Source organism: Erithacus rubecula (genome assembly GCF_903797595.1).
Source record: "Erithacus rubecula genome assembly, chromosome: 1".
Taxonomy (NCBI): Eukaryota; Metazoa; Chordata; class Aves; order Passeriformes; family Muscicapidae; genus Erithacus; species Erithacus rubecula.
In genome coordinates this window covers 3600959-3618691 of record NC_136658.1, presented here as the reverse complement: position 1 = coordinate 3618691, position 17733 = coordinate 3600959, and the positions used below count along the sequence as shown (strand labels likewise).

General features: G+C 37.9%; 1 protein-coding gene across 1 annotated transcript in view; it reads right to left on the bottom strand.

Annotated features, from left to right (window-relative positions):
- Nucleotides 1-17733, bottom strand: part of EPHA6 (EPH receptor A6) — a gene marked incomplete at its 5' end in the record, with an annotated part of 346119 nt that overhangs the window by 13743 nt on the left and 314643 nt on the right. The window contains one exon of the mRNA XM_079308574.1: nt 4227-4376. Within this exon, the coding sequence (XP_079164700.1) occupies nt 4227-4376 (150 nt within the window). The remainder of the gene's footprint in view (nt 1-4226; nt 4377-17733) is intronic.

Below are 17733 nucleotides of genomic sequence, written 5' to 3'. Positions count from 1 at the left end.
GAGGTTCTGCAATGAGTGGTGGTAGCAGTGGCAATGATGTTACAAATTACACAGGATTTTTTTTTTTGTGTAAAAAGGAATGTAAAGCTAGTTAGTAGCTAGTCAAAAACCAAACTAGGAAAAAGTCCAGCCTTATCACACATGCATAACCCTCCCACACAAAAATCCAGCCAATGCTAAATGTTTTCTAATGTACAAATGATTGCACACAATATTTATAACCACACAGTGCACTTAGGAGGAACATACCTGCTGCATTGACACCCACAGTGCTGCAAGGAGACATTTATCATTTGCACACAGATGTATGTACATGCTGCAGACATATTAATGCAGCTGGAAGGGGTTACATTAAACTGTTTACAGCAAATCAATGTTTTACAGCACCAGCTCTGGCTTCAATATATTCAATCCTATTATCCTGGAATATATCCCTGTTCTCTATTTGAATTCTGAATGAATGCTGGCTCTGCTCAGCAATGCCTAATGCTTATGCTGCAAGCATTATGTAAATAAAATAAGAGTAAGGAAGCCACATTAGGACCTGAGCTCCCCTTGATGGCATGGCAAAAAATGGAATAATTCTTCTGTGGCTGCTCACAGCTGCTTGTCTGTTTTATAAAACACAGGTGACCTGGTCCTGTAATGTACATGCTGCTGTTACAGGAAAAAAATGCCACCATCACATTGTCAGGAAATATTCCTTCAGAGCCTTGCCTCCCAATGATGGAAATGCCCCCGCGGCCTCAGGGTGGGCAAAACTCAACCATGTGCAGGGAATTTTATTCACACTTATTTTTACATTTATTATTAATGTATTTCAAGCAGTTCTCAGAAGTGGATTCATAAAATACTCCTGACAGAGAGGGGCAGATCTTTGTTGGTACTGGTCACTGCAGAGGCCATCCTTAGCAGTCCAGAAATGTAGATAGCAAAATTTTTACATTTAACTGTGACTGTTGCAAATGTGGATTTTATGAAATGTATTTTGTTTTAAAGGCAATAGGAAAGCTGTTCTGTTTTTATGAGATAGATAGCATTTGCTCAATACAACAATAGAGGGCTGATGAGGTTTTGCTGAAATAATTTATTCAGGAAAAACCCAAAAGCAACCATAATTTTCCAGACATATTTTCTCTGCCACACTTTATTTTATGTATCTCTGAATATGAAGTCACAGTGCATTTTGTTTCCTCTCTTGTTGAAAAGGAACATTTCAGTATGAAGAGAAATGCCAGCTGGTACTGGGATAATTATAATTTCTCATTAATACCAGCACATTTTTAAAATAAACTGGAAATATTGCCTCATTAGTATCCCTTGTGAGGCAAGTATTATTTTTAGAGTCTAAGAAGTAAGAGTAAAGATCTGGTAAGTGTTCATACTGCAATGGGAATCAAATCTCAAAGGAAGAATTAGAGCATTTTAGCATTTATATATTTATTTTAGCTCTTGCTCTGCCACATGCATAGCACCCATCTCTCTCTGTTCAGAGAAAGCAGATATCCATGCACCTAAAAGGGAAGAAGTATTAAGTTTTTCTTAGTAATATAAAATTCTGTATTATAAAACATGTAAAGATTTTACATGTTGACTCCTCTCCAATGACTTTTACCCTTGTCAGGTTAAGGCTGATGAAACCCCACATCAATCATGAAATCTGCATCTACAGGAAGGATACTGCAACAGCTTGTTTGATGTTAGACATAGCTGTGAAATTTAAATATTAAGAGAGTTAATATTAAATATTGGTTATGATTGTCTGAACAGTATTTTATGGACTTCTATACAAAATTTTGACATGTTCAATTTCAAAATAATTGGCAATAGGCAAAAATGCCATCTGAAAATGAAGCTGTAATCTTCCTGATAGTTTCCTTATTAATAGTAACAGAGATTCTTGCTTTCAAAAGTTAACTGACAGCTTTTTTAATGAGACTGAGACAGAAGAGAGTCCAGAGGGACATTGTCCCTGTGTCCTAATGACATCTGAAAAATCTACCAGGAGGGAGAGGCAGCTGCTCCTGCCTCATGGTGCAGAGCCAATCCCAGGCGCCTGCCAAGTGTTTTGATATCTGAGTTGAAAGAACTATATTAGGATAAGTTGTTTTTTTTTCAGTATTACAAGAAACTTTCAAGAGTGTAAGGAGTTTTATTCTGTTTGTTACAGTAGTTTCCTTGCATACCAATTACAACCCATTAAATATTCTTTTCATTTTTTCCCTTCTTTTTGAATGCTGCAGCTCTGCAACATGCATTGATTTATACGGTGGCCTCTAACAGGTGTCCCAGTAGACTTCACTCACAGCTGGTCTACAAACCAAATGCATGGAATATAAATCTTCCTTCTCTCACATGAGCATTAGCAAGCCAGACTCTTAGCACAATCTGTTCATCAGTACACTAGTTTCCTTGGAAAGTTCAGTATCTTGGCTAATGTTTATTAATTAAGCAATAAGACACGACAGACTGTGCAGCAGCCCTAATTAATGGACACCTCTGGTGCCTGCCACACATCTAAGAAGTGCATTAATCAGCAGCAACACAGTTTGGAAGTGACTTACCACAATAATAAAATGGTTATTTACTTAAACAAGAGCATTTCTCAAACTTAGCAACATTTTTAAGCCTCTGCATTATGCCATGTACAGTACTAATTTTATGAGAAACATTCTGCAACTGGGTTTCCTTAAGTTCAGCTTCCAAATCCTTGCTGAGGAATATAAATGGAGGATGCTGGAACTGCAGAGGTGTTGAGTCATTCTGGATACCTGTGAGCAGCTGTAATCTCTGAACACCAGACTGAGTTTATTTAGGTGGCAGGTACCAGTTTAAAACTTCTCACATCAGCTGCCTTCATCCCTTACTTATCCATGGTCTAAAAAAGTGAGTTAATTTCCCAAAGGTGTATAATTAGAAGAGCAATGGGTAAGATGGAATGGAAAAAAAATCCAAACTCACAAGCCAGACCTCGCTCTGCAGATTTTATACTTGGAAAACTTTTGGTGATCTACCAAAATCCACACCATTCAAGAAATATGTTAATTGCTGTCTAGAGAAGAATTTTATGATGATCCAAGCTCAGTGTTTTAATGGTAATGTTAGCAGTCATTTTGATGTAGCAGAACCTCTGACAATACCCATGCAAGACCTTATTAACTGTAGTTTGCATCCTGTGCCTTTTATGAATCTGTTCAGTGCACATCCCTCTCTGTTGTTTCCCTTGCCATCTGTACAGTACCACTGACCTTTAAAAGTCCTATTATTTCTGCAAAATAAGCTCATGTGAATTCAGGGCAATTTACTGTACTAAAAGAACAGTTCCAGTATCAAGTAAAATAAGCTTTACATTATGTCTAATAACTTGAAATTTCCCAATGACACTTGAAGTCACTAAATGTATGTAGAAGGTCACAGGTGCTCACTGCTCACATTCTGGCACTGAAAGCCTGTGGGTAGGAGACAAGGAGTCCTTTGTGCTGGGAACTGCTGAACTGCAGGGAAAGCCCCCAGCAATTACCATCATTAGGGCCTGCAGCATCATTTTGTATTAACAGGCACTTTTATTTTGGATGTAGGAGCAATTCAAGGTTGCTATCTTCATTCTGTAGCTGATTATTTAATATATTCTGAATGGAGACGTTTGTGAGTCTCTTTATTTTTGTTTCTAAAGGGTTTGGTTGTTTTTCTTCCTTTTATTCCTGAAAGAGTAAACTTATTTTTTAAAATGAAAGTGACTCTCAGATCCTTATCCCCAAATGACCGATCAGCCTTAACAAGCAACCAGACTTGAAGAGCTGAATAACTTAGCAACAATGTAAAAACAGCCATCTGGGAAAATCTTGTCAATTCCTCAGAACCAATGCAGGAATATTCTAGGCACACATATGAGAGAGGTTAAGGTGGCTTGGCTGATATTCCACATTTTGACATAGAGCTTGATGGCTGGTGTGAAGACTGAGTGTACCAGTTTTAGCTGTCACAGGGATCCATCAAACAAGAGAATTTGTGAAAATTTAAATTGTGGTAGAGAAAAAAAACCCCTACCATTTCCCCTTTACCACATTTCTTTTTCTAGAACAAGCTTTCAGTTATACTAAAATAATTTTAAAAATATTTGAGATTCCAGCCTAGAAAGGGAATAAAACAGCAAAGCAAGGCAGGGAGTGGCAATAACTTCTAAAACTCGTTTGAAACATTGCAGATGAATCCTGGGCAGTACTCACATCCTGGTTGGACATCTCCCAGTAGGGTCTCTCCCCATAGGACATCACCTCCCACATGACAATCCCGTAGCTCCAGGCGTCGCTGGCCGAGGAGAATTTTCGGTAGGCGATGGCCTCGGGAGCCGTCCACCTGATGGGGATCTTCCCACCCTGGGGACAGGGAGAAAGCTCATCAAGGTGATCAGGACACAGGATAACATGCTTTAAAAGAAAATAAAAACAACTAGATCCTGAAATTCTGCATTCTGACCTCCATCAATTTGCCTTGCCAATTTGCTGCAAGTAGAATGGAAGAAATACGGAATTTGAAAAAAAAAAATGGTTTCATATGTAGTCTAATTCACCAATACCTGCACTCTGTAAAAACAACCCAGTTCAAAGAACAGAAAGAATTTGAGATGATTAATGTTTGTTCAGTCATATAAATAATGAGAACATGCATTTCGATTAAAAAATCCCAAGCCTTAAATTCCTGGTTCATTGACATTTAAGGTTTTTCCCTAAATGAAACAAAAACATCTATTGCAAAATGGAACACTAAAAGCTCTTAATTAAATTGCACGATCAGGAAAGAAACTGTAAGTGTTCTATACACTTTCTTTACATTTGATGATATCTTTTAATCTTTGTTGTGCCCATTAAATATCCAGGTAGAAAACAAACCAAGTGTGCTTCTAAATAGGCATTAGGATATTCGACAGTGTCATTCTGCAGCCTACAACTTAAAATCCAATTTCTCCCACAAATAAAATAAAGAAATTAATCAACAAACCTAACTTACTGTTTACAGGACCACAGGATGCAGAATTTTTTGTTTTACATCAGTACTTTACACCACTGAATTCCTTCTCTCTCTCATAAATAGTTTCTGTGTGAAAACTACTTTTCCATCTCAGAAAAAAAAAAAAAGGTATTTCCTCTCCAGGCACATTGCTCATTTCAAAATTATATTTTTTTCTTTTTAAGAGTGTACATTTATTCTCATTCCCACTGAGGTCTTTGGAGAGAGAAAAGCAGTATAGTGAAGGTGCCACTAGATGGTAGAAGGAGGCAGACAGTGAAGCTGAGCTCACTCAGCAGTAGTTGCTTTCAACAAGCAGTAATAGATTCTGCTCAGTGTTATAATTGTATTTCTGACTGAAACAAAAGAGGAAATGAACTAGAACATCCATTTGGCAATGAAGAGAAGGCACAGTTAAAAACAAGAATGTAAATCTCTGTTAATTTGCTTTGAATGTATAAAAAATTGTCTGAGAGTAGTGTTGGTCTGATTGAGAAGCTGTTTGTTCTACCAAGAAATTGTTCAAAATCCAGGCTGTCTGTGAGGATGGGTCACTCAGCCAAGCTCTCCTTGCTGATGGAAAATGCATGGTTAATATTTATGTTGTGTGACAGTGGCCAAGAGGTCCTTTGGACATTTTTACAATTTTGCAGCTGCTTTTTCAAGTCCTTTGCTTCCTTGCATGTGGTAAATCACTTACTGATTTAAGCACTAATAAGGTATTTTTTTTTTTATTTTTGCCCAAGTACCTCCACTACCTGCCTTTTATTTATCCATTATCCATTATCCTGGTAGCCAGATCACCCATCTGGCACATCAGAGATGCAAAAGACTTTGTGCCTCTCCTGCTGCCACCTGCCCTCCCCAGCACTGCAGTGTGTGATGCTCTTGGTCCCTCCTGGTACAGCTGGTACCTGGTTCCACTTAAGAAGCAATTAAAAATGCTTTTTGGGCATGTGAATGAAGAAATGGGGACAAAAGAGAGTTGTTCTTGTCTCTTCTCTAGGAAATATTTATTTATACCCTCTAAAGAAATTGAGAGCATTTGGTGTTGGATCTCAGTATGGTTTCAGTGGTCTTTTCATAGAATATGCAAGGCCAGGCTCCCTGAAGTAGTGGAAAAATCAGTTATTCAATGCCACAAATGTGCCCCTTACACTGGGATGTTCAACCAAAAGGATGCATGTGAGAAAAGAGAGTTTTAGGATCTAAATGTAAAAGATACTTCAAAAATATCTCTTCACACCACAGAGTTATGGGCCTTGTCCCTTCTGCTGGACCAGGTTTAGTTCTTTATTTCTAAACATTTTATCACCAAGCTTATGTAATTCCATCCTCAGACAGATTCCTGTTTTGGAGAGTTTTATTAATAATTTATTATTTTTTTAATTTTAATGGAATTATGTTAATGATTAAATACCTAGTAGTAGGTAAAACCCAAAATTATACATGTGAATCAAACACATTTGGATACTTAGAAATTTTAATGTATATATTAACATAGTATGGATAACATAACAGGAAAACTATCTTTACACTGTATCCTTTTCCTAAATCTGATTTTGTATTCCCAAATTATACTCAAAAGAGAGGGCACAGCTTGAGCAATGTTTGGAGATAGATTTGTAACTCCTGGCTAAATAAAAATGAGTTTTAAAGAATCTGATCAGACTCTATAACTATTTTCATGACACAGCTTCACTGACTGATCCCTTTTGGACTGAAACAGCAGCAGCTCATTGAGTGTGAAAATGAGAAAGAAGAACAGAGTCTTAACAAAATTCAAGGCAGTTCATGTTCAAGGGCATAAGATGTGTTCAGAGTTGTAATGTGAAAACACTTTTGTGCTGGCTCTAAAAATCTCCACAATTTTTACAGTGGATTCATCTCGTGTATAAAGTTGCTATATTCATGAAAATGTGAATTTCAATACTTAATTATGGTTGCAGAATGTATTTTTATGCAAAAACCAATTTGTTTTATTTATTTGAAAGCCTTTCAAAAGGTGGAGATTGCAATATAAGTACTTCAAGGAACATGTATGACTGGAACAGTAGTAATAGCTGCTCATGCATAATAAAAGAACACATAAAGTTCAGAGTGGCTGAAAATGTATTTCCCATTTCTGATTAGAGTAATAAACAGTGTTACTGATATTGGATATGCCTTTTTATATTTTAATCTAACTGGGGAAATAATAAATGTAATACTTACTGTTTACACAACGCCTCACCTTCAAATTAAGATAATTTATAAATCATCTACATTTTGCTGCCATAGCAATGAGATCTCTCAGAGCTGCCTGCATTAGAAAGCCCTTTTTGCTTTTAGGTTATTCTCTCTTTTTTGGGGGTTGGTTGGGGAGGAGGGGCAGAATGGGTGTTAGGAAACAAATTGTTTTTTCTGCTTCACCTCATACATTAATAATGATATCAGAGATAACCTAATTTTATTTTCACACAGTGAAGTAACACTAACTCCACTGTTCAAATAATTAGAATGCAGCCTTTTTTCCCTGTATGCTGCCAGCTAAACAGTGCCTATCTCCTGATTTTTTTTTTTGTGATTGTAATTTAATAAGCAATTTTACCACGCAGCATAGGAGTCCCCTTGGAATTATAATATTAGATTCACATTGCTTAACTTGTAGAACTGTTCAGAGATGAGCCCTTGAAATGAAATTTGCCCCCTCAGCCACACCTACACACACATGCTGGCTTTCCCTGCAGAACTGGCAATAGCACAGTTTGCCACATTTCAAGGCAGGACTGGAGCTCTGTGGTGCAGAACAGCTCATTCTTTACCTCAGGCCATGCATGAAAGAGAGAGAATCTTCACAAAGTGCCATCACTGAGCTCAGACCACAAAAAGTGTTTATGGTGTCTTGTGTGGCCACAGCTGCATTTTTGCTTTTTCCAGTTTGATTTGTTTTTTTCTATTCTCCATGTTAGACATCTCTTTCAAACCAGGAGGCACTAACAGCTCCTTTAATTAAAAATCTAACCCTATTTCCAAACTCCAGCAGAACAATGTAGCTGGCAGCTCCAACCCATTATTCTACCAAAAAAAGGTCGGGATGCACCAGCAAGCTCAAAATGTGTGATGTGAAGAACCAAAGCAGGAAAGCCCTTAGATGGCCAAAACTTCTGCCATGCCCTGGTGGCTAATGGAAGTGAGGAGTGGTAGCACTGAGAAACTGAGGTACAAAACTGAAGGCAAGAAAAGCCTGGTCTGGAATGACCGACACTTGATTTTCCTGGAATGACAGACACTTCAAGGGACTGTCACAGCACTGGCTGCAGTTCTCCTAAGTGCTGAGGTGCAAAGCCATCAGACTCAGATGCACAGCTATCTAGAACTAATTCTGGGAGAAAAGCTGCTGAACTGTGTGCACCATTAGTGTGATCTGGCACAGGAATTCCTGTGCTCTGTCACTTACTGCTCCTTCATGTGCCATGTCACTGAATTGTGCAATCACTTTCCAAGACAAAAGTAGAGTACCTGTCTTTTCCTTTACTCCAATCACAGAAACATAGGAAAAAAAAGAACTTCAGAGTGAAGAGAGACACAAGTAATGAAAGAGATTAGTTTTAAATATTGGACATAATTCATCATTCTGTACAAAAACCTTCTGCCACTTTACTAGAGTGATGCTTTTATTTGATGTTCACATTTTTCATGAGCAATGCTACAAGTAGTCAGAATTTAACATCCTCAAATCATAATTTAGAACTATTCAGTATTATCAACAGTCTTCTGTTGTGCCTATTGAAATATCAGAGAAACTACATGGGAAGATAACAAAACTGCTCTGCAAAAGCATTTCAGAATTTGTGCTCATTATGCTCAATTCCAGTTAGTTCTACCAGTCTTATTTCCCTCAGAACTGAAATGAATAAACTCCCCAATTTTCAAAAAGACTGCATTTGCTTTTAATCTCTGAAAAATACTAATTTTGTTTTAAATGTCCTGATTAACAATGCTGAAGTTAAATATGTGGAACTTGATTTTCCCCCCTAAGTTAGCTATTCAAATTTTCAGAACAAGTTATTTATGGCTTTGAGAATATGTTAATTTTAGTGGCTGTTAACCCCTACACTGCAGATCTATTTGTGTCTTCCAAAAGAGGGAAAGCTCTTGAAGGATGGAAGGAATCAGCACTGAAGATATTGGCAGAATTAAAGCTGACAAGATAGAATGCCTGTCCAGAGATCATCAGAAACACTTTACAATAAACAGCAGAGATGTATCAGGGTGCTTCTCCAAAATATTCCACACCATCCTGTAATTTTGTATTCCTAAAGGCCATGAGATGGATGGATGGATGGATGGATGGATGGATGGATGGATGGATGGATGGATGGATGGATGGATGGATGAAGTAGTGCTGCACATATGCAAACCTCCAGCAAGGCAAATTCATCCTACCTTGTCACCTTTTAGTTCAAAATTCAAAGAATTAAAATATTAAATGACTTTGCTGAAATTCAAAGAATTATGAAATGAGCAACACTCTGTAATGCAGTGGAGATTCTCATTAGGAATGGCAGCAGCATTCATTTCCTTTGAAACAAAGCCCTTCAGCACTGCTCTGAGACACTGCTCTTACCTTGGGCTGAGAGACAGTAAGAAGGCTGATAAAAATGCATAGTTCTGACCCCCAAAATCCACATCAGTGAAATGGCAGTGATTATTTTTGACCATTTACATCTATCCTGCCTTCATATTTTCTTGACAGGGCAATTTAAGGAACTGCATACAGGGACAAAGAACTCCCAAATACAAGTGGTTGATACCATTGCCTCATCTTTGTGTAACTAACTGGATTATACATATTTTCTTGTTAGACAGGATGCCTTTATCTACAAGGTGCTCATTGAAAACAGATTGATTTTTTGCCAGAAATATTAGTTAAAAAATATTTGTTGCATTTTTAAAATGAATTCCAGGCCAGGCAGCTTAGTGAGGACTGGTGGTGTCCTCAGAGCCCTGGTGAGAACCAGTCAAGTGTACAATGACAGATAAACAGATAAAATATTTTGTACAACTTTTTTGAGACTGGTCTTTTGAAAGGTAATGATAGGACTGGAGGGGCCAAGGAGTCCCATGATGTTTTATAGAGAGGGACTTTACATTTCTTTAGGATTAAGAATGTATTTTACACTATTGTGTGCTTGGTTCTTGATGACAGAGAAACTTTTTCCTCCTCTGAAATTAAATACTGGGAGCATGCATCTCTACCAAATCCAGTTTAGAAACTACAGCACTATTTGACAATAATGATAGGGAAAAAAAAAAGTCATTTTTCCTTGAAACTAATATTTCTGGCAAAGATCTCTCTCATTTCAAAAGCATCAATTTCAAGCTATCTGCCAGCTGTGTCAGCACAGCTCACATTACAGCCATAACCAATTTCTTGAGAGTTACTCCTCCAGAGTCCTTCAATCTGCACATCCAGCCCGTCCACTTTGCTTACACAAGGAGTCCTACCAAAGGTGAAAAGGATTTTTTTTGTTCTGAGATGCTTATTTGAAGGATGCCTTACGTTGCACAACTCTGCAAAAAAGGAATTTGCTACGTGGTCCATTCTTCCAGCAGAACTGAGTTACCAAACACATATATTTCTCTAAACTCAAGTAATTTCACTTGAAAACAACAAAAGAAAGAACTTACCAGGCACTATCTTTTCTTAAAAGCATCAAGGAAGGCTCACCTCTGAAATTATGCCTTGCCAAGGGCTTAATGAAGAATTTATTATTGGATCAAAAATAAACTGTTACCCTGCACTGCTTGAACAGTGGATGTTATTATCCATCATTAATGATTTCACAGCCATGATTCCCACACTCATATCTGGCTGAGATGCACAGCAAACACTTCCCAGTTTCAGGAATCAAGTGGCCTCTCTCTGTGCTGCCATAATGTCCAGATCATTCATTCCTCTGCCCAGCCCCTGGAACCTGCCCTAATTCCTTCTATACCACACAATTTGAAGTGGCTGTTAAAAACTCAGAAGCATCTGGGAACTTGGAAAGTGAGAACAAACTGAAATGGATCAAAAAGTAAACCTAACATTGTATGGGCTATAGTACTGTCTCCCTAAAGCATTTTCATGCTCTGTTCTTTGGGATGCTGTTCTAGAGAGAATTTAGGAACCTAGATACTGAACTAGCATACAGCTTGCTCTGGGTACATGAGATTTATTTACTTAGGGCTTCTTCAAAATTTATTCCAGGAACAAGTTGGAGACATCACAAAAATTTTCTTTTGAGAGTTGCAGTGTCACACATAGATCAGAATTATTGTGAGGCTGACCTACTCTGCAAGTATCACTGCTTTCAAGAAATGCAGAGGAGAATTAATATCTTAGTAACTGATGGATTACATTTTCTGCTCACATTTTTGTGAGGTCACTTCTCATTTTATCCTGAAGGAGTTTGCTGGTTATTTAAGTTTGAGTCAATTCATGGATAAGTAGCTGGTCAAAAGATGGGAAACAAACAGTCAGAAAGAAAAGGTCAGTTTTTAGAGTGGCATCCCCCAGAGATCAATGCTCATGTCCTGCTGGCACTGCATGTAGAATCTATAACAGGCTGAACTGGAAACACACAAAATTGTACTAGAAATCCAAAGGTATTCATGCTAGTAAAGATGATGAGGATTTATGATTAAAATTTATGACTAAAATTTATGATGAGGATTTATGAATGAGGATTTACAAATGAAGATTTATGACTAAAATTTGCCAAAGACCCTTATGATACTGAATTGCAAACTGATAAAACACAAAATTCAGTGTTATAGTGATACACACAGAATAAAATGATCCTAACTTTACATAACAAATAACACAACTGTACTAAGTTGTCACAAGATAGATCTTGTAGTTATAGCACAGAGTTGGCTCTGTAACAGTATCAATCCCACTTAAAAACAGAGCAAAGGGAAAAATGGAATGAAATTGTAAAAATAATCAGGAAAAGGAGGAAACACAACATTGTTAAAACATAAGATATTCTTGCTAACTGATCACAGTCTTGATCCCTTATTCCAAAAGGACACATTGATGGGAAAGACATCCAAGGCTAGATCCCATGACATCAACATGATCTCTAGTGTCCCTTTTGTCACTGTCACCTGCTCAATAGCTGTCACTTTAGGAAATGCAGGTCTCCCACTCTCTTTTGTCTGCCTTGTGTCAGTTCTCTGCACAGATCTCAGGGACCACTGAGCCTCTACAAACCTGCAGCTGATCCCTGCTTATTTCCCATGTGTTTAATAAAAACCAGCACCAAGCAAAGCAGAGAGATCCCAGCATTATTCCTGCTGGAAGAGCTCAAGATGCTGCTGTGCTTCTGTGCCAGGCAGCAGCTCAGAAGCCCATCAGGTTGCACAACTTCAGGCACAACACAATTTGCCCAGCTGGCAAATATTTGGGCTACTGGGGAGAAAGGTTTAGGGATGTGGAAAGCTTATGAGTAATTTGATATTCCATGAGGCCACAAGAGCATGGGAGGGATGTAAACTTTACCAGGCAAGTGGAAGAGCACAGCAAGAAGCTGGATGTGTTGTGAAGGTGCCTGGGGAGATTCTCAGATCAGAAGCTGTGCTATAGAGGCTGCAGAAGGCAGCTGAGAAAGGGTAACTGTGGCATGGAAATGCAGCTGATGTCAGGATACAGGGTTTCATTAAAATTAATAAATGAAATAATTTTTTTCCCTCTCCTCTGACCCTGGAAGGTCCTGACTCTGGATGAGTAGTTTTCAGTCCAAGCAAGGGCTGCTTCACAAAGCTTCTCTGATGTTTCTATCTGGTGTAGTGACACAGTGGCAGTGCCCACAGATCACTGCAGTGTGGCAGCATGCAAATTGCTGAATAATAGGATAACCATCTGCTGGATGATGAATAGTTTGGCACAGAATGTGGTCAAGCCTTCCTGCAGTCACCCACATTCACCAGATCTCTGCCAGCTGCTGAGTCAAGGGCACTGAACATCAAGCTGGTTCCTATGTCTCATCTGTAACTCAGCAGAGCAAAGCCCTGCCTGGTGAGTCAGTGGCAAGGCCAGTTTCATGTGCTGGTGTTTATTCTGGTCTGATGGTGGCTTACAGACACTGAGGATCTGCTTCTGGCCTTTACATCAGTGACACTCCTTAGTACTGACTGAGCTTCCTAGACTCTTGTACTTTTTCCTGTATCTTGACATACCTTAATTTAGGTTGTTTGTGAATTGTGGCACTGGAATACCTTTTGTTCTGTAAATCAGTTGAATTTACACCTTGTAATCCCCAGATGGCATAACACTTCGGGTTTTTCTGATCATCATCTGACTGATGATACTATAATGGCAATAACATATTAACACAATTTATCATTCCTGTGCCTTGCTCAGGGGATATTTTACTTTATCATATAATACATTAGTTGTCACTTCTATGACATATTACAGTAAAAGATCATGAGAAGGAAACATTTTGATGAAGTAGCACTTGGATATCAAAGCCAGGTTGGATGGGGCTTGGAACAACCTGGGATAATGGAAGGTGTCCCTGCATGTGGCAGGGGAGAACAAGGATGGTTTTTAAAAAATTATTATTTTAAATTTAGATATGTCAATTTAGCAGAGGTAGGTTGTCAAATGACAAAGCTGCTTAAAGCCCAAATTTACTGGGAGACAACCATTTTAACAATTTTCAGCATTAAGACACAGGTGCATTGCAGTTATGCTTACATGGAAACTTGCATAATATATGGGTGCAACTCCTGCAGAAAGCATCTTTTTGTGCTAAAATATCATATGCACTGTCAGTTTCCTCTTTTTCAATCATCTGAGTTACATTTATATACTGAAAAATGAACATCTGCATATGAATATACAGATAGGAAGTGGATTTCCAAATCTCTGGTGGACAAACTAAGAAATGCACTGCATTAGGCAGCTCAAGCACAGCTGTGCCTGCAGCATCTGAACTCTTTCAGGTAATAGCACTGGGAAAGGCAGAGTAAATCAAAAACATTCAGCAGAACTTAATGACATTTTAAGAAAATGCATTTTCAACTCAGTCTCTGGATAGTTAACAATCTACTCTTTTGCTCCCACTTGATTTCTTGGATTATGACCTTGTATACTTAAGGAAATTAAAGCCAAATGGTTTTGATATCAAAAAAGTTATAGAAAACTAATGCATGGTTTTGATTTCTTGTTTTAAAGGTCTTTTGTGTAAAGTGCTGAAGTTCAACCTTATCTTCAAAATCCATATCACTTGGAAAGAAACCAACACAGAATGCTAATCAAGACAATACTTATTTTCACACTGACAGCAATGAAGGGTGTATTTTACAACAAAGGCATTCCTCAGTTGCTTGTTTTTGGTGCAGACTGAAAATTCCTGGAGCAGCCTGGTGATCATTCTCAGAATTCCCAACAACCAGTGAAAATCCAGTGAAAGAACTGAAGGAAGAGCTTGAATCTTTCAGAGGACAGGGATCAAACTTTCACCCAGTAAAACAACTGTATCAGGATCAAAAACCTTTGGTGGTGTCCAAAAATTTAACACCACCAAAAACAATGCTGAAAAGAAGCCACCATCCCTTATCAGCAACTTCCAGAACACATTTTGATTTATTCCAGGTACCAGAGAGCTGACTAATTACTAAGAATGTGTTCTGGGAAACTGATACAGACCAGTCCTCTATCCTGAAACTTCCACACCTTCTGGAATACTCTCTGAGACCCTCCCCATGACTACAGCATCATTATCTCTGGGGTGTGTATTCTTCTAAGCAATGAAAGGTAGATTAGGCTGCATTTTTGGCATAACTCAGCCTAATTAAAAAAAAAAATACAAAAACAAGCCATGAAAGTAATGCCCTCCACCCCAATCACAAAAGAGTTAATGAAAGCAATGAACAATTTTTTGTATATTGCTTTTTGCAATGTACACAGTGTTTCCATGGACTAATGCCATGGCATTTTATTGCACATTTGATCTTTTTTAGTGCTTCAAAATCTTTCAGTTGTATAAGATTTTCAGCAGTGGAACACAGACAATTGCTGCTTCATTAAAAATGTATAGCAAAAATAAGCATGAGTACACTTAAATAATTTTGTTTATTTTGGCATTTGAGGCTTGTTGAAAAGCTCAGTGTTGAAACTGCATTCTTTAGATTCATGATAATCACAGCAAATGCACCATACAAAAACCTCGAGTCAGATAAACAATCTTGTTTTTCCACTGTTGTTCAATTGTCTTCACAATTCCCTAAAAGCCTATAAAGGTTTTTTTTTGGAGGTACACTGACCAATAATGATTTTTCCAAGCACTGCAACCAGATCTGCAGAGTTGTTTTTCACGCTTCATATTTTATATGTATTTCCAAAAACAAGAGGTGATTTTGCTGAAATGATTGAACATGAAAATGGTGCAGTAACACTGCTCAGCCATTCTGCTCCTCAGCATCTTTTACAGCTCCCAGCTAACTACTCTCATGGCAGCCCTCTGATGAAGCTGCTGTCTCCATTTCACAGTGGGAAAAACAGAGACAGAAGTTGAGAACCATCAAATATTCTGAATACCTGCAACTCCCACTGGCAATAACTGGATTTCTGGATGCTCATTGTTACTGAAACCAGGCTGTAAATGATTTATATGGGTAAAACTGCAAGGAAGAAGTGCAAGAATCTCTGAAATAAAAGTTCCAGCTTATGCAGTTGCTGGGTTCCTGGGCTGTGCCTTCATCTCACATGTGACTTATGACAGATTTTGTACTTATAAAAATAGAACAAAATAATGGTCAACTGCTATGAATGCTTATGTGGACACCTTTCTCCTCTGCAGCGTGTTCACTTCAGTAAAAAAAATCCACATGCAGATTTTAAAGAATGAAATAGTTATAGACAAAGCAGAACCACTTCTAATTTGGTATGGAAAAATCTCAATTATTCTCAGTATGCACCTAACCAGGAAAGGATAAACTATGTGACTCAAAAAAAAAAAGTATTACCTCTAACAATTACAGTATGGAACAATTTTTATTACACTTAGCAGTCCTGCATGATATTCCACATGCAATGGAGAAATGTTGCTGAAGTCATTAAGCCACAGAAACACATAGATCTCTAGCTGTTAAATAATGAATCATATTCACTATAATAAATCAAATATTTTCCTCAGTGCAACACTGTGCTGCATGTCCCAAAGTACACTGTTGATCTCCTACCTCTGATTTTGTAAACACTACAAAACCAGCAGAATGATATTCAAGTTCTAAGATCATACAATCTGTTCTATTTCCTTTATTCAGTTTTGCTCAAAAGATCAGAAAGCAAGCTGAGCTGATAATTTCTCTTTATCTGCTATTCAACTTGCATGCTAACTTCCATAATGGAAATTCAGTTTCATATTTTAGGCTTGGATTTGTTTTGATTTTTTTTTTTTTTGTATTTTCTATTAAGTGTTATTCCTCTTACCATTAATTTGATTAAACATGCATCAGCACTATTAAGCTGCAGGAGCAAAATGTTGGGTTTCTGGTGTTGCTCTGGGACTTGTCATAGAGCCAAACTCACAGATGTTCCAATGAACACACAGCATTTGGTCCATTTCTAGGATAAACACTGTACTTTGCTTTATCCACACAGTCATGACCCTGGGCATGTAAGCAGCAAGATCAGCTAAGTCCACTCACCTACTCTGTACTTTTGATAAGCTGACACAAAGCAGGAAGCAAAAGTGAAAGAGGCAAAATTAGGGAAAAGGAAAAAAAAAAAAATCCATGTTTTTTTCATGCCTCATCCCAGAAGATTTTCTTATTTGAAAGGGAAAGTAGAAATACTTAGAAGCAGGAAAAGCAGTGAAATTGTATTTAGTAGCTGTATTTAGTGATGGCTCATAAAAATCCAGAATTCTCATGACCTCTCACCTACTTCTGCTGTGCTCCTGAAAGATACTGGCCTAGAAAAACTTAATAAAACAGAAAACTGGGAGCTGGTATTTTGAAGGACTCTGACATGAAGGAAACAGCACATGTGCTACATGAAGGAATCATTCATGAGCAATAAACAGCTTGGTCCATGGAGATGTCAGCAACACAGCAACTGAAAATAGAATTGTGTGATGTCAATGAAACCTGCAGGAATGTTCAACACTGGGAAATGCCTTTCACATGGGCTGTAAAACTGGGATTGCACACCCAGAGCAAGAGTTGGGTGCATATTAACTATGAAAAAATAGCTTTTCCCCACAAAATAATCTATGAAAATACACATCTCTCTAGGGTAAGATCTTGGGTGTGGGGAGTTTGGTTCCTCATAAATGCCTGTCCCAGCCTAATCTCCTGTGAAAAAAGTTCATTGTATTTTGAACAAGGGGGAATTTTTAAGAGACACATTTTAAGTTTTTTTTTTTGTTTTTGTGAAAAGCACCAGTGTTTCAGTGCCATGATCATTCCAGCAGTTGATGCTTCCCAAACAAAGATAAGAGAGTAAAATCACCTGTTCTGACAAGTGAGATGCCAGCAGTTTGTGGGGCTCAGCCTGTGCATTGGCTGTAATTAAATTTGCACACAAATTGAAGCATGCAATGTTGATATTTCTCTTCATGGAACAGACCTTCTGGACAGAACTTTCAGAGCCTGAGGTAGTCATTGCTATTTTTCTATTTGGCATGCTACATCAATCTTTACTTAAAATTTTGTATGAGCTTTAGATATTTCTGTTTTACTGCA